At 42.0% G+C, this 27,699-nt stretch overlaps 1 protein-coding gene across 1 annotated transcript; it reads right to left on the reverse strand.

The window, feature by feature from the left end:
• Positions 1-62: 62 nt before the first annotated feature.
• Positions 63-27,699, reverse strand: CMTM4 (CKLF like MARVEL transmembrane domain containing 4). Its single transcript, XM_072346507.1, has 4 exons — positions 27,141-27,699; positions 11,470-11,646; positions 2,263-2,361; positions 63-1,365 (listed from the first exon to the last, which is right to left on the reverse strand). The coding sequence occupies exons 1-4, from the start codon at positions 27,324-27,326 to the stop codon at positions 1,192-1,194; spliced, it is 636 nt and encodes a 211-aa protein (XP_072202608.1). The 5' UTR covers positions 27,327-27,699; the 3' UTR covers positions 63-1,191.

Below are 27,699 nucleotides of genomic sequence, written 5' to 3' on the forward strand. Positions count from 1 at the left end.
ACTTCAATTAGGTGAAACCATTCCTAAACAAAGAAATATTAGAAAAAATGTTTGCAGACATATCCAATTCAATAAACAAGTTTTACCTACTGTCAACAGTTGAATTTTAGAAGAAACAAGTAACCATCTAAACAAGAAGCGTCTCAGATGAATCACAGCATTGCAATTTCAGAAACACTTCATATCACAAATTTTTGCTAGTTACCGCTTACCCTAGGCTTCTCAGAAAGGTTGAACCTTCAAAGAAAAAAGAAAAAAAGGCATGACTGGAATGCAAGTTACCAGATGACAATTCATCCTCTCTCTCCTTTATACTGTGCCCCTCAGTCTCCTCTTTCTCCACCCTGCCTCCCGAGTTTCCTCCACCCTCCACCATATTGGAATGAAAAATAGCACGTATCCAGCATCAGCAGAAAAGTCCACATACTTGCACATTATGGTGACCATTCAATAAAATACACTAAATCTTGCACAAGTTGCGGTACAAGCAAGGTCAGGCATGAACTTCATGTAACAATTCGTGAGTAATCCAAAGGACAACTGCCTCAGCATTAAATCACCAACCAGAAGATACAGAAAAGACTTCCATGTGGCAGCTAGGTGAATGAAACAACCATGAAATAGCATGCAATCTTGCAGGTGAGAATTGAACTGCACTGCCAAAGATGCACAAGGAAGGATACAGAGCGCTGCTGGACACAATACATGGCTAAAGTTATTGCTACTTGCCCCTCACTTCCTTTTCATGTGCATTAAATTTGCTCCTGGTGGATTTCTTTCTTATAATAAACAAACAAGACAGCACTGGTCTTAGTGTTTATGACAGATGAAGAAACAGTGGCAGAACATATATTCAGAGCTTGCTCTTAAAAAAGGTAAGAGAAGTTCTCTGCAGTTAATCCAAAACAATAACATACTTCAGAACATATATATAATATATTATACATAATATATACAATATATGTATATATATGCAGATGTCTTGAAAGGATCTTGCTTTCAAATGGCCAACATTTACTGATTTCATGACAACAGCTTCTGATGCGATGCTTCTCTGTACATAACTGGGATGGGCATTCTTTGCCACTAACTGATTTTTCTTTTCTTCCTTAAATAAAGAAAAAGCACGTTATTCCGTGAGCAAATTCATCTCTTCTTTTTTCCCTTTTCAGTCCCATCTAGCTGTTGCTTTCATGCATCCAAACGCTGAATCTCCGGGCGATGATCTACTTCTCTGGATTCTGTCCGAGCACGTATGTAATCGCTGGTCTGCCGACTGTTTTGCTGTCTGCTGTTCATTCGCCACTTCTGAATAGCTAAATATGTGTTCACAGCATACGCTGCCATTGCCAAGAAACCAAATATCTACAAGAGGTAGAAAGACAAGTTTTGAAAACAAGAATAGTAGTTTCATAACAAACTCCTGAGAAGTTTAGTTTTCTGCTTTAACTGCACTGATAGATTATCACAGCCTATAAAACTGATGCTGTTCTTCTTCAATGAACTAGAGAACTTGTGAAAGCTACTAGGATCAATGATCCCAGAAAACTTTGTCTACAAACACAACAATTACATCCTGCAATGCAACTTCACTGGAAGAACCTCTTGTAAGAATATAGCTCTTCATCCAAACAGTTCATTCATTCCTCAGGATGCACATGACAGGGCACAAATGACAAGAGAATAGATGGACAGTCTAGTCTATCAGCCTACAGGAGTTGATTTGCAGGTGCAGGTGTTTCCACAGAATTTGTGTGGTTTTCAATGTCTAGGTTTGAAAAAATAAGCTTGCCAGCTCAAGGACAAAGTTAATTTGCTTGACTTTATTGTTTTAGATTCTAAAATCTTTAAGTACCACTATACTCCATCCATAACATTGATCTGTTGTGAGCAAGAAGAATTCAGGAAGATTATGGATAAGAAGCTCTAATTTGATAAGAATTTTTTATTATACCTTTTCTGCAAACTCTATATTGTGAGTTGTATCACCTAATCTAGGTATAGAAAAAGAAGCAATGCTAATAAAAGTGGTAAAGCATTATCAGCAAGCTGTTTTCCTGTTTGGTCATGCCCCAAGACTTGAGATGAAATTCAAATGAAATCAACATTCTAAATACCAAAATTACTGAATAACTAACTGTAAAATTAGAAGCAAATTGGGAAGACAAAGGTAACAGAAATACACCAAGAACACAAATAAAAGATCATTCTTGGTTTTAATAGCCACTTAAGCAGCACAGAAAAAGAAGTTCAAATTCTTACCACAGCAGCAATTTCTGCTCCAGTTTTATGGTTTAAAGCAGCAAGTACTACAGAGGCAATGAAGAAGAAGAAAGTGCTGAGTCCAGTGTTGATCAGATCCTAAAAAATAATAACAATCCTTCAGCATTATTAAACAATAACAGTTCACTTGCTTTTATTGGAACTGATGAAACAGGAAAAGGTCAGAACAAAAGTTATAGTAATACTTTCCCACTTCCTATGTAGTTTATCACATGTAAAAGATGACAGATTATTACACAGGAAATGTAGTACGTGTGCACGTTACTATTTGAATTCTATTCACATGCTAAGTATAAATAAGGCAGCAGTGTAAGTTCTGGATGTTTTATCTCAATGCCTGCTGGGATTATTAAGAATCAACTGTCAGTATAAGCAAAGGGTAAAGCTGTTCCATCTCAGCTGACACTGTAGTAATTTGAACCTCCAGCATTTGCACTCCCCTGCTCTTTCACATTACAACTCTCCATGCACTGCCCATACAACACTCATGAGTTTTACTGCAAGTTCTTCAAGGCCTTATCTGTACAACAGCACACACCCTGCAGCCCCTCTATGAAGAACAGCTGCCTGCATTGTATGAACACACAGGTTTATGCATATCTGTCGAATAGGATTGATGTTTCAAATAGACACTCTAAAACACATGCACACAGAGCACCTAGGTTCAGAGAAAATTCTTGCTTTGTTTTAAGCTAAGCAGCATGCAGTTCAGATATTCATGCGCTGCACATGTCACTTGGAGTTCAGATAATTAGACCTTAACAAAAATCAAAGGTCATTAACATATCACTGGGACATCAGTAAATTTCAAATGGCAAGCTATTAGTACAAAAATAATTGCTTCAGTATAAGACAAATTAGGAGCACGAACTTCAAGATAACAGAAGAAACAAAGCAGTAGTTTTGTTAGGGAATAGGTGTTTAGTATGTTATTCTGTGCCTTTTTTGTTTAGTTTTGGGTTTGGGGTTTTTTTTGTTTTTTTTGCAATTTTTAAAATAAATATTTGATACTTATTTACATGGCACTATTTTTTGTACACTACACAGCCATAGGAAATAACAGACTACCATGGTAACTGAAAGAATGGAGGAAGTCAGGGCTCAGGTAGGTCTATGCAGGAAGCAGAGAACGGCAGCTCAACAGAAATATCCTGAAGGAACCTGAAATCAGTGAGAGGTGAACAGTGTCACAGCTAAAAGGGAAGGAAAGAAAACCTGTATTCAGATTTGCTGTACAACTTACACTGAGACACAGAAAAGGAAAAATCTAAAAGACTGAATCTGTCAATCCCAACCTTTAAAAAAAACCCACCACACTCACTGCTACTCTTCAATTAAAACTAAAAGGCAAATTTACTCTACGTGACTCTTACACATAAACCAGCTCACTTCCCATTTCTGCTCCATCTACCAGAGAAATTTTATTTCATTTTTAAAAGCACACACTTCAAGTACTGTAAGGAGTTATGCTTAGAAAACTGAAGATAAATATAACCTTTACCCTATAACTAGGTTCTGGATATGGAACACAAAAACTTTGGACAGACCACTGTCATCCAGCCACCCTAAAAAAAAAAAAAAAAAAAACAGGGAAGAAAAAAGTGGCCAAACCCAACATCTGTTTCTGTAGCCACCATCTGAGAATGTTTCAGTAAGTAACTGTGAAAATGGAATCTGGTGCTGTGCTGCTCACAGGGAAAATGATCCATTTGAGGGCAGTGACTCAGTGACAGCTGGTTGTCAAAATTAAGCACACCTGAGGATAAACTGTGCAAGTTATCACTGTGAACTGATTCTCATCTAAAAGGGGGACTCGGCCTTTCTGTGAGGCTTCTACTGCTCCTCACTATTTCTAACCACGTATTCAGATTTCATGAGCCCAGCGCAGCTGTCTTAGCAGGAAGGAAACATAAGGAAGTTGTGAGTCCTTAAGAAACAATTACCATTTTTTCACCTGCTAGTGTATAATTAAAGACAGATACTTTATATTTCTGTTCAAGCTCAGAGAGATAAATACAATCTCGCATATAACACTAACAGAATTGGTACTTTACTTAGTAGTTACTGCTGTTCTAATGATACAATTTCTTGTCCAACAGAAACGAAGATATTAGAAATTACATTCCACAATTTCTCCAAGTATTCCCCCTCACCAACTTGGAGTTCATCAGATCAGATTTACCTGCGGCTTCTCAAGTCTCCAAAAAGAGATTTGTTGTCACCTGCACAAATATTTTCTCAATGTATGGCTAACAAACACCATTAAACTTTTTCACCAAGTCTCCAGAGTAAATGTGTGTACCACCAAGGATGCTGAAAGTAAATACTGAAGAAAGGATATCTGCATAAATGATGCCCTTGAATTAAGGGTGAATTTTACAACCAACAGGCACGACCCAGAGAATAAAGACAAAATCCTGGGAGAAATAACTCAGAACTTCAGAATTACAGTAGGTAAGCATCTCGACATGCCATGACCAAAAAAGATGAAAAAGCACTTCAACATTTCACTGGACATATGGATACAATAGGTGCAAGGTTATTATCCTTGTAAGGGACACTGGAATGCTGCATTCTGGTCTGGTATCCACATTTTTAAAATTATGTTGAAAATTGGACACGGTGAGGAAAAGAGCCACAAAAGCTACTTGAAAGGAGGATAACATTTCTCACAGTACAAATGAAAGAACCTAAGCTGCACTGGATACCAAAAAGATTGAGCTGCATGCATGAAGATTCCTGAGTTTGGATAGTCACAAAACAAAAGCTGTTCAGAAATTTCATCATGGAAAACCATGTCAAAGATAACAGGATAACAAAATCAGCTGATGAACAGTTAAGAACAAAGACATATTCAAATTTACTTTTATTCGTAAGGTAGGTAACATCAGAACAAACAAACCAAAGCCGTGTCCCTTCCTACTTCTTACACTCCAAGATTGCATTGTTGTTGTTTTTTTCCAGACACATTTTTATTTCCACAGTACCACACTCAGATTTGTGTTTATGAAGGACCTAATAGTTCAAATCTAAAGACTTCCTTCCATCTTACGGTTCTGATACATTCGTTTCTACATTTTCATCTTCGTTGTCTAGGTCAAAACCTTTTAATGCAATTAATAGGTTAATCTCTTAAAAAGCTAAAACTAACACAACCTTTCATGTCCACAAATCAGACTGTTTGGAGCTTAAGGAGCAATGATGTCAGTAATACTGTCATACAGGTACATAATAGTAAAATCACAAATGCATGCGTCAGTAGAGGCATTTAATCCCAAATTTGGTACATACTACTTTGACAAGAAAATAATTTACGATGTTTTTGGAAGAAGTCAGAGCAGAAACAAAAGAGAACTACACCAGAACTTCAAGAAGCAGAGGACACTCCCTGAAGTAGCGTAACTTTTCTCCGCATACAAGAAAACGAATAATCTTGACAATAAAAAGAATAAGCTAATTGAAAAAAGATGATTCCTTTCAAATCTGGCCACGATATAGCTGAAGTTCTTACTATTATATTTATAGACAAAGTAAAAACCACATCACACAGATAAAAGAATTTCTGCTGAAATTACAGCAACCTCATGAGACAGTATGCTGTGCCATAAAACACTGCACAAAGCTGCCATCCATGACAGAGAATAAAATCTATGAGCTGAACCAAATCCGCTCTAGACAGCTTCCATTTCTCCTTTGCAAAATAATCTAAAATGAAAGATGGACCCCTGACCCCTTGCTATTACTTGCAAGTCATTCTATTCAATCACCAACAGTCCTAATAGAGGTATTAATCAAAAGGAGAGCATCCAAGGACACATAACTGCCTTCACCACCTAATGTGTGCTGCTCAGAAGGAGCACAGGGCAGAGCAGGCACCTTAACTTACAGACATAGACGTGTTCCTGCCAAGACAGCATTTATACTGAAAAGGTGACATTTTCTTCTGCTTATTCTGCTGTAAAGTGGGCATCACTATCTAGACAGGTAATTAGACAGTATCCTTTAATCTTAAGGTTGAAGGAGCTGAGTGGGCATGGTTCCTGGGTTCCTGAGGACAGAAAGACCAAAGGTATGCTAAGAATGAGGCATACTAAGAGACCTGAAAACCTGCAGTAGCTCCTGAACACTGCAAGGGACATTAGCTTCAAAAGTTCCTGATTAGTACTCCAGTCTGGTACACTGTCAGGAGGTGGCAATTCCTTTCACTTTTCTCCAATTGCTACTTTACAAGAAAGTGAAGCTGAGGAAGTTCTTCCCCTTGTTCCTATATGAAGTTATCAATCTGAAGTTCATAAACATACCTGTAATTCAGGCATCCCCAGTCAACCTCACAATTTTGTTCTCTAATCATACCACTACACACTGTGAGAACCATTTTTTCCATCACAATTACTAATAGAAATAATGGTTTCTCAAGCAAAAATAAGTTATAGGTGGAATGAACCAAATTAACTGTATGAGCATTAATCCCCAGCTCTTATTTCTTTGGTCTTACACAGGTAAGGATGCCCCTCATCCAGCTACATCAAACCAGCTTCCACTATTCAAGGCTCACACAAACATCACTTCCCTCCCACATACTGTGCCCAGCAGTTCCACAAACACACCAGAGACGTGCAGGGCCACCCCAGCTGTGCAGAGGTACCTGGTGCCCTGCTCACCACACCTCACTGTTTTCTGAGAAGCCATCTTGTGCACAGATGGGACCACTTTTCCTCACTATGCAACGGACCTCATTAGGAATAAATACCAGGCCAGGTAATACTCTGGGGTATTCTAAGCTTGTGTTTATTTTACTTAAGTAATAACATGCTACTGTTTATATCAGGCTGCACAAAATAAGTGCCCAAAGAACAAACCTGGAGGAAATACATTCTGACCATCTTTTAAAATTTGTTTTTATTCACTTTCATCCTTAGAAGGCACCACTATTTTGACAATACTAGAAATAAAAGTGAGGAAGGACTTGCTCATTTGATAGCTAAACAAGCCAAAGAAAAGCAAGATATTTTCAAAAGAAATAAAAAGGAAAGGGAGGAGGGAAAATAAAAATAATTTTATTTTCCCAAGTTTGCCCTGGGAAGGCCTCTGAAGTACATCTTCGTAATTATACTCCTCAAAGCCAAGGCTACCAAGGACCTTTGTCAGCCTGGCACCACATCAACCTTTCTGTCAATTACCACTGTCAGTTACTTGCCCACAAGGCTTTCTCTCCCTAGCAACTGAAAACAAAAAACCTTCCAAGATGAAATATCTTTCGTGTGCAGGCAGCACACAAACACCACCACTGTGTGTGTTCACAGATGCACACACCTGATGCTGGAGCAGTGTTTCCTAGGAATCCAGTCCAAACTAATAAGCCCTAATTAAAAAACAACAACACTAATAAGGACTGTAACTAAATCTGTGCTGTGCTCCATCCTGTGCCTCATTGCTGAGGCTGCCCTACATTGAAAAACTCCATATTCAGAACTGCACAGACTAAAAAGATGCTTCCACAGTTCCAGTGAATATTAAAAAATACATAAAAACCAATGCCCAACATCTACTGAAATTCTTTTTGTGTACAAAGACATAAATAGTCTGTTCCACTGGCTGATTACAGAACGACATGTCTAACAACTTGGACTTATCTCTCAAAGAAATACTGTCACACTCCAGTTCTCTGCCATCATTTCCTTTCCTCCTCATATCACCTCAGGTACAGCAGTGTTACTGTGGATCCCCCTTGGGCAGACAGGAATTCATCTGAAGAAAGAAGTCACTACAGACACCTCCGTTACACTTTTTGCTGCAGCCTTATGAGAGGGCCACAGCACCCACATCATTTGGATGCAAGATCTCAAGCACTCCTTGTAGGTAACATGAGATTCCAACAATGAAATTGAAATAGATAAACATAGCCAAACACAAAACGAAGGAAATATTAAGTTATTAATCTACACTGAATACAATACTTCAAAGCAACAGCTCATCAGCTCAGCAGAAATCTCAGCTGTAGAATGCACTACATTCCCCTATGCCACTTAGACGTCTCCCTGCAGAATAGGCTCCCTTTCAGTTGTGAAGCATAAAGGAAACGGAAATTTCCACTGACAGGCTCCCAGATTTTGCATAACATTGATAGTTCTGTGCAACAGACAAGTGACTGTTCTTTCATCTCACTGCAACAAACCTGTCTTTCCAATGCACCCAAGCAAGGTTCTATTCTGACTTCTTCTCCAAGCTTCTTTCATGTTTAGCTCAGGAAAATGTAAAAAGTGGCTGGCAAGTCTCTAATTAGGATGAAAGCAAAGCTCTTTTCCTCAAATGGCTAAAAATAGAGAAAACAGAAAATGACAAATCTGGTATATGCATATATATATATATATATATATATATATATATATATATATATATATATCTGCTACACACAGATTCTTATTTTCTTTCTAACCACAGACAGCAGACAATATCCATAATGCATTAGGAAAGTCTCATCTTATTGCAGTACTAAAGGAAACAGTCCTGTATTGGACAAAAGCAATTGATGGCTTATTTTCCAACATGAGGGACTGTTTGAAAAACAAATGGCTTTCCTAGAAAGTTTGTGAGCATGTTGAGTTTAAAGGAAAAATCCTGACTATACTTAACACTATAAAATTCTTTCAAGCAACAGACTCTTCACCTCAAACAACTTCTAAAAGCAAGGCTTGGGACTTCTCACAAGGGAAACACTCACTGTAAAATCATAAAAGCACTACATAAATTTCTACATAAGGAGCATTTTTTTTCCTACAGAATTGAGCAGCGTGGAAATGCAGTTCAGAAAGCAATTCCTGTGATAACTACCTCAGAGCAGCTGGAAAATTATCAAAATAACTGTCAAAACACAGGAAAGTATGAAATACGGAACGAAGAAAATAACATGAGTGTGTCTGTGCTGTAAGGAATAAAATGACAAAATAAGCAGCAAAAAAAAAAAAAAAAAAAGAGGCAGAAAACACACAATTCTCCATTCTTAAATTCTCTGCTAACTTTAGCAAAGTTATCTCCCACAAGCGTGCTATCAGAAGCCTACTATCTCCCACTCTGTACATGCAACCACAGACTACAGCTATCAGAATAATGAAGATACTCCTACACGCCCATACTAGTAAAGGCCCCATCTGACACCTCATTATTAAAATAAGTAAATAATCCCAGGAGGAAGCTGGTCTCAGCAGTTAATGGACATCACAAGCTTCCAGTTCTCATTTCTGTTAGAAATCTTCAGAACATATAATCAAAAGAAGAGACTTGTAAGATAGGAACAATTTACTTTAATCTCTGTTGATAAGATTAAAAAAAAAAAGAAAAAAAGAAAGAAAGCCAAAGCATTTGCCTGTCAGGTTGAAGCCTGATCATGTCACACTGCTTCCTAAATAGAAGGCTCAAAACAATGTATATTTTTTTAACTAGTTGGATTCTGAAGCTCTCTTTTCTCTAAACATCTCCAACACCGAGTGCTATGCAGAGATAAGCATTGCTGCACTCAAAGCAGCAGTTCATATCACTTCCTTACCAGAAAGGTGTTGCTCAAATCTGGAAGTCAGAGTGGCTGAAAAGACCCACCCAGTTACACCACTGATTATCTCCTGCATTATGGAAGGAAAGGCAGTAAAAGTCACCCTTCTGTATTTACATACGTTCAGCATATTGCCACAGTGTTCTTGTAGGCAGTAAAAGTATGCCAGAGGGCTCAACAGAACAAAAGCTATCTGCACAAAGGAGCAAGGGCATGCAAAGTCATTAACTTGACTCTTCCAGTGATCAGGCTCAGTCACGGTCACTTGGCAAACCACCAACCAGTCTCCTGATAAAAATAATCTTGGTCAAGCTTACTTTCAACATAATCTGGGTCTAGTATTCACTATGAAACCACTCTTATCACACCAGGAAAACTATTTTCTGTGACACTGATGTAACAATAATGCCCTCATACGTCCTACCAGCATGTTTCAGAGCTGCGTCATTTATAAAGGCTGTTGCTTAGATGCCTAATGAACAACAGGCTGGTAAAAGAAAGAAATCACCTTCTCTCTGCAACTTGCTGCCAGGATAGACAACACCAGCAGAAGAAAAGAAAGGAGAAAAGACAAGACACCCCATTAAAATTCCAGTGGCTCCACTGGTTTTGTTCGCAAGCCACCTGGATCTACCACACCTAGATTAACCAGTCACATTCCTCAATCTATCTAATCTTAACAAGTACTCTTAGGAAGAGTTCTCTCAATAAAACACGCAACCCCAGGGTACAAAGAATCATCTACTTCCACATTCTACTCTCATTTTAGAAAGGTCACTTCAGCTTACAGTCACGGTAAATACGCAACTGACATAAAAAAGAAAAAAAAGAATTCACACAGAAGCCTAGAAACTACTGTGAGCAGTCTACAACACCACTTACAAAAATACATTAGAACATACATACATCTATATATGTACTATCCGTACTGTGCAAAAGAGTTGATATAAACATTGTTCTTAAGATGAGAGATCTTTTGGTAGAGTGACTCATGTTGATTTTGTGATCTATGTTTATGCAGCTCAATCTGGACATTTAACTCATAATATAGCATGGAAATGGAAACTTGTACAAAAGGAATGTGCACTGCCAGCAGTTCCTTTCCAAAGCTCCTTGTATTTGAGAACATATCAAGCATTGCCAGTCGATGTTTAACAGTTAGGAGTGTAAGCAATTTGATGCTTAACTTTCAGAGAAAGCTTATGATCTTTTTACCCAATGATTACATTAATCTATGTAAGAAAATACATGTAGCACCAGAACCCTAATATAAAAAGCAGCTTATGAAAGAACAACAGGCTACTGTAAATATCGCATCTGTCAAAGTTAAATAAATACAGACTGCATTTTTATCCAGTTCATCAACAAACAGTAATTGCTGGCAGTGGTAGTAAGTCTTTCTTTCCAAACAGAATCTACCAGAAAAGAATTTTAGCTCTATTTAATATAGCTTAATCTCGCTACACTGCAAAGCTCATTCTGCTGTTAGTATTCAAAGTAACATAAACTGTACACTTCAGTCAGCACAGAACACACATACAGAATCTTAAACATCAGCAGTAGAAAATGAAGTTCAAAGACCAGACTTAAAAAACAGTTCTGCAGATGTTTTTTAGTAGCAAGGATTTGTACAAACTTACAGTGAGATTCCAGTTGATCTGTGGTATTCTTGTGTGAAGATTTAGACTGAACATAAGCAACAGAACTCCAGTAACCACCAATGCACTACAGCTCACAAACTCGAAGAAATAAAGGCCTTCGCAAGGGGAGCATTCCATGATGGTCTCTATGCAGATGAATGCAATCAGTGCCAAAACCTAGGAAGAAAAACAAGTGGAAAAAAATATAAATAGATTTCCACATTTTGAAAATAGCCACAAGTATTCCTGAAATTTCCATTGGGAACATGATCAGTTTACACTCAGGAATGTGTGATTTCAGTTTATAAAAGGGCACTGCCTAAGAGCAAAAACAAAAGCAAATTAATGCAAGACTTTCTGGGTATCTCCTGTTCAAGAAAGTCTAATTTAGGAGAATTACAAAGAGTCCAACATCAAAGTGATGGAGACACCCAGAAATGCATGAAACCCCTTCAGGCCTTTGGCTTAACATGTGAAATGGTACCTCAAACGTTTTATTTCATTTTATGCTATTACAAAATTTAAAGATCAAATGCATTTGTCTTTGGGGCCATTTATCTCATTTATGCAGTATCATCATAACATGACTGTTAAAGACATTTCAGTAAGGCTATTATTTTGAATTCAATGTCAGCTTGAAAACTAAGTAGCACAGATTCAGGATCTCTACCAGCTTCCAAAAACATCTGCATACTTTGTTCCTTTCCTGATAAGAAAGTAAACCAGCAGCTAATGAGCAGAAATCAACCGAACACTATGCACTATAAGCTAATCATTATCCAAATTAGACGTATGTCACCCAATTCAAAAGTGATCTTGGCAGAGTGCAGACTTATAGAGTGCAGATCACTGTTTAGGATAAGACAGTAGGACTCGCTACCTGCTCCATTCACAAAGCTAAAATACAGAAGACGACACACAGCAACATTAGCTACCATTTATACCTATAGAGAGTACAAAGCCTACATACTTAAGTGTATGTTTCAAACTGATTCCTCTTTAAAAATAAATGCCAAAAGAAAACCAATGCCACAGATGCTTCCCCTACATTTTCCACGGCAAGCAAGGAAGGTCTTCAAGAATGTTCTGCTTTGTTTTCAAGACAACACCCACCCACCCAGCAGCCCACTCACATTTCTCACAAAGAATTCACTTCTTTGCTCCACCACAAAATTCTGCTGAGACCTCAGTTAAGTCACTTCAATTTGAGGCTGAAGAACGTACAGAGTTGCCTCTCCAGAGCTAAGTGTCTCAAATGGAATGCCTTGCAAAAACCAAAGCTAGCAGAAGCCACAATACCAATTGGCTTCTTCTACACTGCTCTTTGCAAATTTCAATCATATTTTTGCAAACGCCCTCTCTTCCAGCACTTTCTGTACTTCATATAGTAATTTGTGTCTCTGTCTCCTATCAGCTAACATGGCATTATGAAGAAAAAAAGATTCTGAAAGGATAGTTACAATTTTTGTCACTGACATCAGTAGTAATTCCAGGTTCAGGACAGCACTCCCATGCATGGCCTTCGCCACATACTTCAGAATACAGTAGCTAATTTAAGCTTAGAAATAGACTAAAACAAAAAAAGGTTTTAATAAAAAAAGAAAATCACTCTTGGCTAGGAAGTCTCTCACAGTTCATTTAGCATGAGGTCTTTACAACAGCACATGCTATACTAATTTTTGCTAGCTAACCGAGCAGGCTGATTTTGAAACAAATTCTGGACACCCAGTGATTGAACACTTGAAGTTGGTTTTACCCTTCACATTGAATAGCTATGGAAGATTGGGGAAAAAAAAACCCAACAATATGCATTGAAAATCAGAATCCAACTATGAGTTTAAAAAAATTCAGAAGCTGTCCAGAAAGCAGCTTCATTTTACAATACGGCATGCAATGAAGTTCATGTTTTCTGTGAACATGAGCCTAAGAACTAAAAAACACAATTTTAAGAAGCACAGAGATCTTAAAAAAAGAAAAAACTTTAATGTCATAAGTGGGACCAAAATCCAGGATTAATGCTGGAAGTCACAGTCAATTGGCAACACTGAAACTTTTAAATATTCCAATATAATGAAGTCTCCAGTGTCCTTGCCACCACTTCTGATGTATTATAACCCCAATAAAAATTTTATTGTTTTAAAGGAAATGGTTTTGCAGCATTCTCTCGAAATACTGTAGCACAAGCTCAAACAATATTAGGTTCCTTTTCTAAAAATATAAGCAGCTCTGAAGCTGTTTATGGGAGCCAAAACCCAGGGCACGCCAGTCGTTACGCTGGGCAACGGCTACGTCGCAGATGGAGCTTCTGTCGAGCTGTTATCCATCAGTTATTTGTCTCACACTGAATGCTATGACAAAAAATTAAACTCCAAATTAATTGCCACATAAAAAACTAGCCTCCCATGCAAACTTCCCTTTCTGCAAACACTTAAAAAATAAAATAAAAAAATCAGTGTTTATTGAGAAACTTTAATTTTTCTTTTTTTTTTTTTTTTAACAGTGGGATGATCCTGTCCCCCTACACATACATATATTTGCCAGGAGAATCCTCCAATTAATTACATTACTTAATGTTGTGTACATTCTGCAACACAAGCCAAAGCAGCTTGCCAAAAGCTATGGTTCTTCCAGTGATCAAGTTCACTTAAAAAACAAACAAAACATGCAACATGTTTTTCTTTCAAGGCTTACAACTCATTTTCACTGCATTCTGAAACATATGAAAGAGATCATTTCACATGCAGTGTGCAAATTATCTCCAGTGAATTAATGGCAGTGAATTAATGCAATCTTGGCACACGCAACACCAACTGGTTGATGTATCAATAAAGCAGACAGATCTGATCATAAATAAGTATGAACCCAAGAGGGCTGCACAGCAAATCTGGAGGCGGGCTGAAAGTTTTCATCTAAGTTTATTTTCAGCCAGAACTCACTGCAGGTTTAGAGTTAACCATTTTGCCCACTTTTCCTGCAGCACTCCTTAAATGTAATGAAAACATATTTCCTGACAACAGAGGCAGTCCCTACTTTGGAGTCACACCTCTTCTTGTACTCAAGGGCGATAAGCACCAGCCAGAAGTTCTCCAGAAGCAGAAATTCCAAGGTTGGTTCACTGAGGAAAAATGACAAGTTGAATGTGGTAGAGATCTTCTCTTACAGGACTAACTGCTTTCTCCCACAAACAACACGGTACGGTTTTCTTGGATAGTCAGTAAAGATCCCTCTGATGGATGAAATGAAACTTTTCAGCTGTTTTCCTCTGCAGTGAGTACTTTGGGGGAGTTTTCTATTCCATCCTAATTCATTCAATTAGGTACGATTTATAACCTCTTCTTTTTCTTTCCTCCTTTTTGAGGCTCAGTTTTGGTTTCTCTTCTACTTCCACCCTTCCAAAAAGGAACAAAGTAGGTACTGCATCAATGTGAAACTGTCCCTACAAACACTTCTGCTAATTCTACTGGACACACGGGTCTATGCAAAGGCACCCGAGAGCACTGGCAAAAAACCACACTTCCCCCAAGCAAAGGAGAATCAAAAGCCAAGTCAACAAAAGCAGGATTAAGAAAAACAAGCTTCACAGGGGAGCTGAGAACAGCTCGGGGTGTGCCCAGACTTGCAGCCCAGCAGGGTCAGTGTACCTTGAGCTCTGTGATGGAAGACACTTCCCAGTTGCCTCATTCCTCATTGCCAACTACTGCACAGTGCAAAAGCAGAAGGGAGATATCTCCAGTGACAGCATCAAGTACAAGTATTATTTCCCAATAATGTTTTCGGGAGCTTGTTGGTTTTAAGTAATTGTCAACCTCTTAGCCAATATCACTGTTTGGGATATCTAGGACTGACAAGCGAACTCACATACAACCTGAGGCTACTCTATTAAAGGGTAGCAAAGCCCACCTGATGGCTTTCCTCACTGGAAAGGGATGAAGCCACTACAATTCAGAGCCTTGTAATTACAGATAGTGAGCCTCCACATTTGGATTCAACATTCTTTGATTCGGGCACATCAGCTTCATATCATTACTGTAATCGTCTCAATTTTCCTGCCAATTCCCCTGGAGAAGAGAACTTAATGAAGAAATCATCTGCCTTAGGGCTATGTAAATGGCTTATATTTACATCATCATCTTGGCAATGCAGGCGCGTCAGACGTAAAACACTGCACTTCCCCAATGGACAAAATGTGTTAGGACAGGCCCTGACGCCGGAAGCGTGCTTTCAGGAGCTCACTAACACTGCAGCTCAACTGACACAGAGAAAACACGCCGTGCTTTATTTTTGGGAAAAAAAAGACCAATTTAAAAAATAATCCAACAGCTTTGCACTGAAAATAAAGACAGTTCTGCAATGAAAACAAAGTCAAAAAATGAGAGTTTTGCTGTTTATCTATGAGGTTACCACAGAAAGCCACACTGTGTGGTTCAATGACACGATTACGCATCATTTCCAAAAAGCCACTAAACAGTCAGCATTTTTTCTGCCTGAAAAATACCCACAGAATATCAGTAAGAATGTCACACTACCAAGAGATTTCTACATCCAGACTGTTTAAATTAATGGTACAGTAAAATACACATGCACAAAATCGAGAAGAAATAAATTGCTTTTGCACCACTTAAAGTATCCGAAGACATTAAACCTTCTTGAATTAAAATCTAGATTTATTGTTCTCATTTACTTGGCCCAGCAGTTCTAACTTAATGTATGAAACCAAGCGGGTCTCATTCCTTGCAAAGCATATGCATTTCCCACATCTAAAACAGCTGGCACAGAGATGAACATTTGGGGTCATATGGCTGAAACGCAGTACTGCTCCTCCAGCAGGAAACCATCTTTTACCCAAAGCAGAAGAATGGCTGATTTCCCGCCTGCTCTTTGTCTGTATCCTTGAGACCAAAAGAAATGTGTTATTAGCTCCGTTAACTGGACTGCAAGGAGCTTTAAATCACACGTGAGCATTAAGCTGTTCTTAAAGGCAAATTTAGGAAAACGATGCTTAGCAGAGAAGGAAGCTGAAGCGAGCACAAGGAACTCAGCACCCTGCACAAGCTGTGCTCAAATGGCACAAAATATAACATGGAACAACTTCAGAAAAGCTCAACAAGAGACCAGAATCCAACTTGGATTTGGTATTTGGTGATGATAGAAACAATACCAGAATTATTTACACTTCAGATCCTCGTGGCACCTTCAAGGTTCCACATAGCTGCAGTCGAGTTTCCACTGCTCCTTCCTTCCCTTTTGAGTGTAACACAGCAAGCTTTTGGCACATTAAATATTGTGGAATCTTTACTAAATCAGCTGACAGTTTGCCACCACCACCATCCATTTTCTGTAACCTTCCAAGGATTCATCCACTGCTGACTTCCCTTCCTCTACTTAGGCAGAAGACCAACTCTAAATACAGAACATATTTCTGAGGCCAGAAACATTTTGCTGGCGCATTTTAGGCATCATATTTAAGAACGAGCGTAACTTCTTAAGGCTCAAAGTTGAACAACAGAAAGATTCTTGACTGAAATACTAAGTATGTCAAAACTTAGAAAACAAACCTAGACTGAACTAATAACAGAAGAGATCCTCAACTGCCTTAAACAGAAATGCACAACTTCTACAACTGAAATCAATTGTGGAATCTAGAATGAAAGAAATCTACAAATGGTGACTTATTTCCTGCTCTGTGTGCATCAGTACCATGCTTTGCTTATTGCCCGCACACACCTATACAACAAACGTTCTTATCTGCTACGTGTATTCAAAACCAACTGCAGCTCAGATACTGTGAAACACAGTATGTTTTGCAGTAGGGAAATGTTTGAGGTCAGGTGGGGTTTTTGTTTTGTTTGGGTTTTTCTGTTTGTTTGCTTTTAAAGGAAAACAAATATAGCTCTTCCTGTTACTGTTCAGCTGAATAATTTGGGTTTTTTTCATATTACAATAATACCAGTCTTAAAGAAAACATCCATTGTAGCATTGCAAGTAATACATCCACAGGCAGACTGCTATGATGGCAAAAGCAGCAGAGCCCAGGCCCGCAGGGCTCCTTCACAGGAATCCCAAGAGCTGCCCCCCCACCCGGACCTCTCTCCTTGGTGCCATTCACACCTAAAATGCTGTAATCCTCATTTTGCAGGAACAGTTCAGAGCAGCAACAGCAACCACACTTCAGCAAAGTCTCAAGTGACGGCAGGCAGACGAGCCTACCTTAGTAATGGCTTCCTTGTACCAAATGGCACAGCCCGATGAGCAGCCACAGCACACCCACACTGCTCTGTGCAGGGCAGCTCATGCTGCAGTACCAAACCCCACCACAGCTCTGCCCACCTCTGCCTCCTTCCTCCATGCAAGAGGTGCTGCTGCCCATACAGCAACACATCTCTCCTAGGTTAGACAAAAATGAGATGTAACATCACTCATCCCATAGCAAAAAGCCTATCAGCAGTCCCACAGCAACCCCATCCCACAAGGCATCCATCTGAAGATCACACAGGATGAAGACAAACCACACAAACTGCCAGCAGCTTCTCCTGCTGATTCCTTTCAATACAAATGTAAGCCCCTGATCCCCAGGAACTACAACTGCTGCATACTTTAATTCCATGTTTGTTCACACTGACAGGTATTTGAGACAGTAACAATCAGAAACCCAGCACAGCAAGTTGTACATCTCTACCTTGCTCACCCTTATGCTGTATGACACACCTACCTCTTACAAAGCCAAGCTCATAAATGTACAGGCTAATTCTACATCCATGGTACACTGCGTTGTACCAAAAGCTTCAGTGAGTAAACATAAATACTCCACTACAGGAGGTCAGTTTCCCCCCTCTCTCATCACAGTCTCCTGATATTTGCGGCTTTGTTTTCCTCTCTGTTGCCTCAAACTCATTATGACAGATATCTGCCAGCACAACCTCTTATAGCCATCTCTCTGTCACTCCTAAGCTTTACAAGACAGACTCTGCAATGACACTGCCTGCTGCAAGACAGCAAATGTGGTAAATCATAGAATGGTTTGGGTTGGAAAGGACCCTTAAGATCACACAGTTCCAACTCCCTGCTATAGGCAGGGACACCTCCATCTTGACCAGGCTGCTCACAGTCCCATCCAGCCTGGCCTTGAACACCTCCAGGGATTGGGCATAGACAACCTCACGGGGCAACCTGTTCCAGTGTCTCACCACCCTCACAGTAAAGAATTTCTTCTTAATATCTAGTCTAAATCCCTGTGAGCAACCCTACAAGCCTGACTCAGCCACCCTAAGAAACTGAGGGACACACCAAGGGCACAAATCCATACAGACCAACTGCTGCAGGCAGCACCTCAGGCTGCAGGGCTGGTAAGAAGTGCAATTAAATCACGTGCATAACAGAAAAGTGGACATTCTTTAAATGTGAAGCTACTCAGTTCAGTTTCTTCAAGTCTAATTTTATCCCATTTGACTGGCATTTGCGTACCACGTTCTTAGACATGCTGGGTAAGGATAAGTCAGAAAAACATCACACATTTCTTCAGTGCTGCACTAAATTTAATTCACTTTGAATCCTTTGCATCCTCCTCAGTCGCTGGCAGCTGCACTTACAGAGGCAGAAGGAGGGAAGGAGGAAGAATAAAATGCTTTTCCAGAAGTCCCATTTACTGCTAGTCATACTCATGCAGCATTATTAAAATAGTAACACAGTAAAAACTGACTAAAGGAAACAGAATGGGGAAAAAATTTCTCAACAGCTGAGTTCAAGAAAAGTTTAGTAACCCTCTCCCTGTTGACACCAAGGAAGAGGAAGATGCATTTGAGCTTCCCCACAGTGAATGGTTTGTCTTCACAACTATCATGATTGTTAGTTGCACTGAAAGGCCCTGGTCTTGTTTCAGCACTTACTAGTTGAAGAATGATAACACGTTTTCTATTACATCAAGCCACAAGAACTCATAACTTATCATACCTTTGCCATTAAAAAAAACAAATCAGCTCTATCCAGCTGCCCTATTTTTGTCTTTGGGCTGCACACATGCTCTATAGGCTGGGCACACACACTGTGCTGGAACACAACACGTTCCTGACACTGCACTTGTGTGATTCCTAAATCAAGGATGAAGATGTGGGCTATTCCTGCTGTTATGACAATTCCTAACTCAGTTCCTAAAAAAAAAAGAAAAAAAGAAAAAATACATCAGCATTTCTGGTCAGCCTTTGTGTTCCCACACTCATTCATAAGCCACCTTGCACTGGAAACCACACTAGTTCTAACAACATTAAGACACAGCACCATAGATTCTGCAACAAACAGAAGGATAAATTAACTGGTTTTAAAAACTAAAGGTGTGCTGTATCTGTCACGGTATTTGATGTGTACGGCCTCACGTTTCACTGGGCTGCCCGGGTACTTCAGAGTAAGCAAAAGTTCTCTTTTAAGACTATCGTAATCGGTCCGTATCCTTTAAAAAGCTCCATTTAATTCAAATTGTAAGAAAACATCAAACATCCCACAACTACTAAAACAAGAAAGGAATTTTAATGAGAAAACAATCAAGAACTTCAAGTAGTCCTAAGGAATCCATTAAAGTTTTTTGGGTTTGTTTTTGTTTAAAGGAAATGGTGCAAAATGTCCTTGCGATCCCAGCGTTCCCAAGATTGCAATCTGAAGGCTCCCTTAGATGCCATGCCTTAAAAGGCAAAAAGAGTCTAGACATACTGGTAAAACAGAACATGAAAAAAATAGATGTAGGCCAGAACATTAAAGAGCGCTGCCAGCTGCACTGGGGAATGTGTGAAGCCCTCAGCCCATCCTGCTGTTCAGACTGCATTACAGCCATCCCAAACAGAAAGGAACCCACAGGCTCGAACTGCACAATGGCAAATTCACCTGGTTGGAATTTTACAACTCAGGAACAGATCCGCCCCAGGACTGAAACAAGCTCTCACACCACAGCCTGAGAACTATTAAACACTGTTAACTACACAGAAGCCTTCAGGCTCTGCCAACACTGCCTTGATCTGGTGTGCTGCCACTGCAACTGTCCCACAGCCATGTGGGACATGCAGCCAGTGCTTAGGGAACGTTCCTCTAGCGCTGGAGAAGCACTATTTCCCTAAGTGCTTTGAAGACGCTACCAAGCAATACCATCATATTGAACTGAAAGATCCTAATATTCACTACAATTCATTTATTTATTTATTCACCACGTTCAAGTCATGATGTCAATTATTAGAATCGAAATTATTTCACGAGATAAAGGTGATCAAATGTTCTAACTTACAGCACTTAAGTATTGCTGTAATAAATATTATGAAATGACTGCATGAACATTTAGGTTTAAATTGTACAAAAGTACAGAAAGCTACTAAAATGGAAATGCTTATGTTTAATTACAGACAATTCAATTACCCAAAGCCACGCATTAGCCACGATGCTATTTGAACAACACACTGCAGTGTGACCACACACTTCACCCCCAACATCTACTACATGTTGAGATGGAGCACAGCTCAATCCATGCTGCTCTGCACCACGCTGACTTCTCGGTTATGCTGAGTGCTGTCCCAGTCCCGAGAGCTCTCTGCCCACAGCCAGCAACACTGCTGACCCATCTGCAGCTGCAATCGGACATTCTTACATCTGTTCTACATAAGGTTTGCACAGTAACCTTTCGCTCTCCTCCTCCCATTACTCTGAAGATGTGACAGTACAAACACTGGAGAAACTTAAACACGGCTCCCATGCTTTGGAAGCAGCTGACTACATCAATCAACTGAGAATTAATTAGGTGACTTTTTTTTTTTTTAAATTCAGAATGTACTTTATTCAGCTCTAATTCAGAAATCATGACCGCTATCACCAGACTGGCAGCAGATGACTCAATGTTAAGACTTCTATTCAGAGGACCACATAGAAAATTTCAGTACCGAATTACTGGTTGCAGGAAGCAAGGAGGGCACTTCTGACACACACCTCTAAGCAGAGGGTGATGACTATCAACAGGTATAAAGATGAACTGGCAAACTGCATTAACCAGCAACAGAAGTAACTGATTCCTCCTGTCCCGCTTACGTTACAAGAAAACCACAACCTCTTGAATTTCTACTCCTTCTCCTCATCTTACCTTAAAGTGATAATTAAATCTCTGGGAAGGCTCATCACAGAAGTGCAGGGGTTGGGAGGGCCCTGTGAAGGTCATGGAGTCCAACCCCTGCTGAGCAGGCCGCACAGGAAAGGGTCCAAGCAGGTCTCCAATATCCCCACAGAAGGAGACTCCACCACCTCTCTGCACAGCCTGTTCCCATGCTCTCTCAGCCCCATAGGAAAGAAGTTTTTCCTCACCTTCCTATGGAACCTCCCATGTTCCAGTCTGCACTCACTGCCCTGTTCTGTCACTGAGCACTGCAGAAAAAAGCCTGGCTCCATCCAGCTGACTCCTGCCCTTTAGATACTGTAACTATTGATCAGATCCCCTCTCAGTCTTCTCCATGCTGAGCAGTGCGCCAGAAAGATGAAAAGAAGCTGCATTCCAAACCATAACCCCATTAGAATTACAGTTCTCACTGCAGCATCTACAATGAGTACTATGTATCTAGTACCACTTACACTGCCTCCTAACAGCAGGGAAAATTAGAGCATATAAATTAGAGATTACTGAACTTCTTTCCTGAAAGCAGAATTTAAAACTATCCAGCACCTTAAAGGTAAATTTCTAACCAGAATTACATGTTTAGCAGCAGTAGGACAACAGCCCACGTCCAGATGGTACTTAAACACCATGAAAGAGAACAAAAATGGCTTTTCCCATGGATGAAAGCCATCACCTTTCCTCTACACACACAGAGAAACAACAAAAAGCAATTAGCTGATGTTATCTCCTCACTTCTCCTTCTATGGTCAAAGTCAGTATAAAAATATTGCCACAAAGCAACGCGGAGCTGCAATGTTTAAAGAAAAACTTTCCAAAGAGAAATGAAGCATCTCAGAGAAACCCAACAGACAAGGCCTACCTAAATTGGATTCCTAAGCAATATCAAAAATATTATCCTCTTAATATGATATTGCAAGTCCTTTTTCTAGGGTCAGATGCCAAACATCAGCAGTATCCAATGTCAAGCTCCCAACTTCTGCATGAGAAGCTTACAAGCAGCACCAAAAACCCAAGCGCAACGTACGACAGGCAAAGTCACAAGGACTTCTTACACAAACACAGATTTGCTGTTTGGAAGTTACAACAGAACGCAGTATGGGAGCTACAGTTAATTGCAGAATGGCTATAAAGTACCAGTGTAACCCTCAGAAATACCAGGAGAGGTGCATGGAGTACGGCAGGCAGATCACGGGACAATGAAGTGGGGAAGACTTGTTCAAGCCCTGAGATGCTGAGCACTGGATCACACTGAGCAGGGGGGCACCCAAATCATCCCACTCTGATCACTTCTGGATGGGGAGATTATGAGCTGAGGGCACAGGAGTGCAGTGATAATTAAACAAGATGGCTGGTAAGTTCAAGTAGCTGGCAGTTACTGCTTGGAACTATTTTTTTCTATTATAAACAATGAGAACTCTCAACAGAACTACTGCAGGTACATGAAGGTATTGTAACTGCAGCAGGCTTCTGCACTTTTATTTTTTCACATAGAAGAAACAGAAGACCTTTAGTCCTGGCCTTAACCAATGTCTGGATCTGGGAACATACGATGATAGTAAGCCACACACACACACACAAAAACACAAACAAAAAACCCCTACCCTTTTCCAACCTTCAGCTACTCTCCACCAATGAAGATGGAACTTTTTATTCTGAAAATTGTGAACATATGAACTGCTATTCCCATCAGGTTTCGTCTAGCCCAAAATCTTGCCTCCACTAACAAGCAATAACATACAGAACGGGAACCAGACCAGAGAAGCACGCAGCGATACTTCCCAGTATGCTCATCAGTGACTTGCAGCCCAGAGACCTCCCAGGCAGAAGCATTATCTCCTAGAAGAGAAATCTGGTGGATTTTTGGAACTGGCACATTAAGAACATCTCTAGTGCTGTCTGAGCCACAGGGGTCACACCACTACCTACCACGAACAGCCACTCTCCCCAGGGCAGCACACCATAAGGGTTTATGACACTGCTTCCATCAGAAGACTGCTCTGCAATCTTGCTGCTCCAGATGAACCACTACAAACTACACCAGCATCACAAGAATCGGCTCAGTACAGTTTGGTAAGTGCTCCACTTACTTGATCCTGAATCAACTGCCTGTGAAAACTTAGCAGGATTCCAACAGGAGCAGTGGGACTCTCATCAGGATCCTGACTTGTTTCCTCACCACTCAGCTGGTGCCCTGATAAGAAACCCACCAGGAACTGCAGTTCCCACAGAGATGGAGAAGCAGACAGCAGGCAGGCATGATTGTCCACAGGAATGTCAGTAAATAAATTCTGAGACCCAAGTCCAGTAATAACGGTACGATTCTGCAAGATGCAGAATTATAACCACGAAGGAGAGACAATAACGCATTTAGAAAAGCAGCTCCCTTTTTCTCACACAGTTTTATCTAAATTCAAACAACTCCCCATGAAGAAATTCCTCATTCAGCAAACAAACATTCTCAGGAAAGGAGAGAGAGGTTCTGTTAGCAAAAGGCAAGGGGTAAAAAGAACCAAAACACATCAAATCAGTTGAGGATGTCCATAAGAAAAGCTTTCCATTTGTATCTGCTTCATTGTACAAGTCTCGAGAAGCACGAGAAGCATAAAATCATGCCAGAGAGAAATGAAAATAAATGGCAGAGCCATCACACCCCCACACAGCACACAAGGGCACTAACTTCTCTTGCCTTCTCCCATCCCAACGTGACCCACTGCTCAGCACACCTACCTCCCCCCCTCCCAAAGAGGCTCACAGCTCTCCTCAGCCACCATTACACCAGGTGCTTCCTCGCACATCTAAACACACACATACAGCTATCCCATCACTATGGCAAGTTGCAGCTGAAAGAGCTGTTCAGGAAATCTCACCTAATAACAAAGCTTTCAAAAAAAGGTAACACCTGCTCAATGCTTAGCTCTTCTACAGGGCATCTTCCTATTGCTTTCTCGCTAGTCTTCATATTAAATGCTAATAGCCATAGCAGTCAGCCATATGTACCACAAAGTTGCTAAACTTAGCCTTGACTAATGAAAATCCCAAATACTAAAATAGCTCTCTTGGCTTACGTACTACTTTATCTTAAACAACAACACGCAGTGCTGCTCACCCTTATCTGGGAGCTGAGGAAACGAAAGCCAAGTGAAGATCTGGAAAGCACTGACCACGACACGAACCATCAACATTATCACACTGCAATGTGGCACGGCCCCTCTAAAGGTTTATGGTGTATTCTCTTGAGATACGGATGATGAGCTAAAACTGTTCTCCCATCTAGCAGCACTTTGCCTACTCCACTGGCCTACCCCTTGCACTGCTTTCCATCTCACAACAACTGCAGCAATGTTTCAAACAGATGAAGACAAACCCACAGCAACGTAAGCAACCGAGCCCTCACGGCCCTCTGCCCTTCCTTTCAGCCTTTTGCCTTTTTCCCATTCCTGGTTTCACCTTTCAAGAGCCAAAATGGGACACATGGATGCCAACATGGCAGCACCCAGTAGCCCTGCCCCACACACAGCACAAGAGCTGCGCTGCGGGAGTCCTTCAGTGGGAGATTAATGCAAGTGGCAATGCTTGTCCTCAACTGACAGCTCTGCCTGCCGACCTGCCTAACACAGACCCTGATGCTAAATGAAGCATGTGCACTGTCATCTTTCCTGCTGCAGCTCTTTTTTAAACCAATATTCAGAGACTTCTTTTGTTATCTCAAACTTTTTTTGGGGGGAAGGGAAGGTTCCAGCTGAGCAATAAAGGAGTTCCTCCTCATTTTTAAAAACAAGTCAGCACTACACAACGGCCTTGGACACATTTCAGTTCCCACAGTACACTAAAAGGCATTGTTAAGCATTGTAACAACTAAATTACATTTGGCAAATTAGTCAATTCAGCACATCATGGAATGAGTTCTTCCTTCTCCAGGAGCTCTCTGCATTCAGACAGCGTGCAGAACTCAGCGCCTTGCCCCACCAGTCATTACCATGAGACACACGACTCCTCTGGAGCACAACCACACAGAGGTGGAGCTCACGGAGGTGCTGCACAGGCCTCCAGCCTACACCAGCTAATGCACTTTATCAGCTTCTGGCTGCTGCATTCCCGTGCTGCACACACAAACTGTGACGTGTCTCCAGCAGGGCACATTCCACAAACCTTGGAAATTAGTTCCATATAAACCCATATGTTTTCATAACAGTGTTTTAAAACACTGTCCCCTAACAACAGTGGATTTATTTACTTACGATCAGTGGCCACTCGCTGAATAGCAGGCTTCAAAGGTGACTCACTGGAGTTACAAGCATACTACAGGAGAGATCAGTGTGGGATCAGAAACAAGGACCCCGAGGGTGGACGTATTTCACCTACTGGGCAGCCCCACCGCACAGCTCGTACTGCAGGGCTGGCTTCAGCAGCACAGCAACAGGTTGGTACCACACAGCAACAGCGGGTCCTCCAGACTCTCTCCTGTAATTCACGCACAGCCATTGCCAGCTCAGGGCACTCAGGTAACACTCCCACATTGTGCTCTATGGCACAGGGATGGAGCACAAAGGCACTTCAAGTGCTGAGTGTGATTGGGTTTCTGTAAACATGGCGACAGCACAACCTGCCGTGACCCTGCGCTCACTGCTGGACCTGGGCTACTCTGACTGCACCATATGTGAAACCTGAACATGGAAGCACTGTCTCACGCAAACTGCAGCGGTTCTCAACACCGAAGTAACACATATGAGTTCTGTTTTGTTTTTTTAACGCTACAGCTCTCAAAGAACTTACTGAAATTTTACAGAAACCATTTGTAGCACCCCATAAGAAACTACGTAGAAACCTATTTCCAACTTACTGCCGTTTTTATATCTATTTTAAAACGTCCTTTAAAATCCATTTGCTGATTTCAAGAACGTGAACAACGCGCAGTTGTGAAGCGTGACCCAGACAGACCATCGGCAGCACCTGACGTGGCCGGGAGCCGTCACGCCGTGACTGCAGCGGTGCTCAGAGCCCCCCGAGGGCTCCAGCCAAGCAACGGAGCTGGGCAGCGCTGAGTGAATAAACGCTACACGAACTCTTTCAGAACGCAGAAACGTTTGGGCTTCCTTTGTTTCCTTTTCTGTTTGTTTTCAGGGTTACTCTTCACTTCGGCTACCGAGGGAACTCAGCGAGGGAACTCAGCCCGGGACGCGCCCGCAGCTCCGGAGTGCCGGCACGCAGCAGCTCCGGCCCAGCGCCGCGCTCTCCTCCTGCGAGCGGCTCGCCCTCAGCACTCCGACACCGCGCGCGCCCGATCCCGCTCTCCTCACGCCCTCGGGCGGGCCCAGGCCACGGGCAGGCGGCCGAGCGGCGTCCCGCAGGCGTGGGGAGCGGCCCGGCAGGTGACAGAACGATGGAGGTAACGCCGTCCGCTCCGCCGCAGAGTCCTCGGCGCGCCCGCAGCCCCGGCCCGTGACCCGCTCCCGCCCGCCCGCGCCGCAGGAGGACGCTTGGGAGGCCGCCAGGCGCCGCCCGCCCTCAGGTACGCGCTCGGCCGCCCCGCGGTACTCACCACCTCGGCCAGCTTGATCCTGCCGAAGGTGCCCCGCAGGTAGTCCAGGTCGCAGCGGAGGCCGCCTAACCCGCGGCGCTGGCTGACGGGCTCGGTGGTGGGCTGGTAGGGGCTGCTGGCCCCCGAGATCATGGAGGTGCTGGACGCCTCGCCGTCGAAACCCTCCAGGTCCTCGCCGTTCCTCATGGTGCTGGGCTCGGCGCCGCCGCGCTGCCGAAGGAGCGACTGAGCTGCTAGCGGAGCGCCGGCCGCATGACCGTGCCGGCCGCGAGGGCTTCCGTCAGGCGGAGGGGCGCGGGACGCTCGGACGCCGCATGGCGCTGCGCCCCGGCCCGGTCCGGCCGCCTCAGCAGCTGCCCCGCGCGGCGGGAACCCGCCCCCGTCCGCCCCGCCGCAGGGGGGCGCCCTACGCCCCGCCGGGGGCCGCGCGGAACCGCCGTGCCCGCCTGGCGCCTCCCGGCCCGAGGCTCCCGCCGCCCCGCGGCCCGCTCCCTCCCGCCGCTCCCGTCTCGGCGCGGCAGCTCCGGCCGGGGACGTTACTGTTGCCGCCGCCGCTCCG

The sequence above is a fragment of the Excalfactoria chinensis genome, chromosome 11, assembly GCF_039878825.1.
Source record: "Excalfactoria chinensis isolate bCotChi1 chromosome 11, bCotChi1.hap2, whole genome shotgun sequence".
Lineage (NCBI taxonomy): Eukaryota > Metazoa > Chordata > Aves > Galliformes > Phasianidae > Excalfactoria > Excalfactoria chinensis.

Excerpts from the sequence above, each read along its gene's own strand:
- CMTM4 (XM_072346507.1), bottom strand. The coding sequence starts at position 27,326 with ATGAGGAACGGCGAGGACCTGGAGGGTTTCGACGGCGAGGCGTCCAGC. Across the intron at positions 11,647-27,140 it reads GGATCAAGCTGGCCGAGGTG|GTTTTGGCACTGATTGCATT; the intron begins GTGAGTACCGCG and ends TTTTCTTCCTAG. Across the intron at positions 2,362-11,469 it reads AGATCAACTGGAATCTCACT|GATCTGATCAACACTGGACT; the intron begins GTAAGTTTGTAC and ends ATTATTTTTTAG.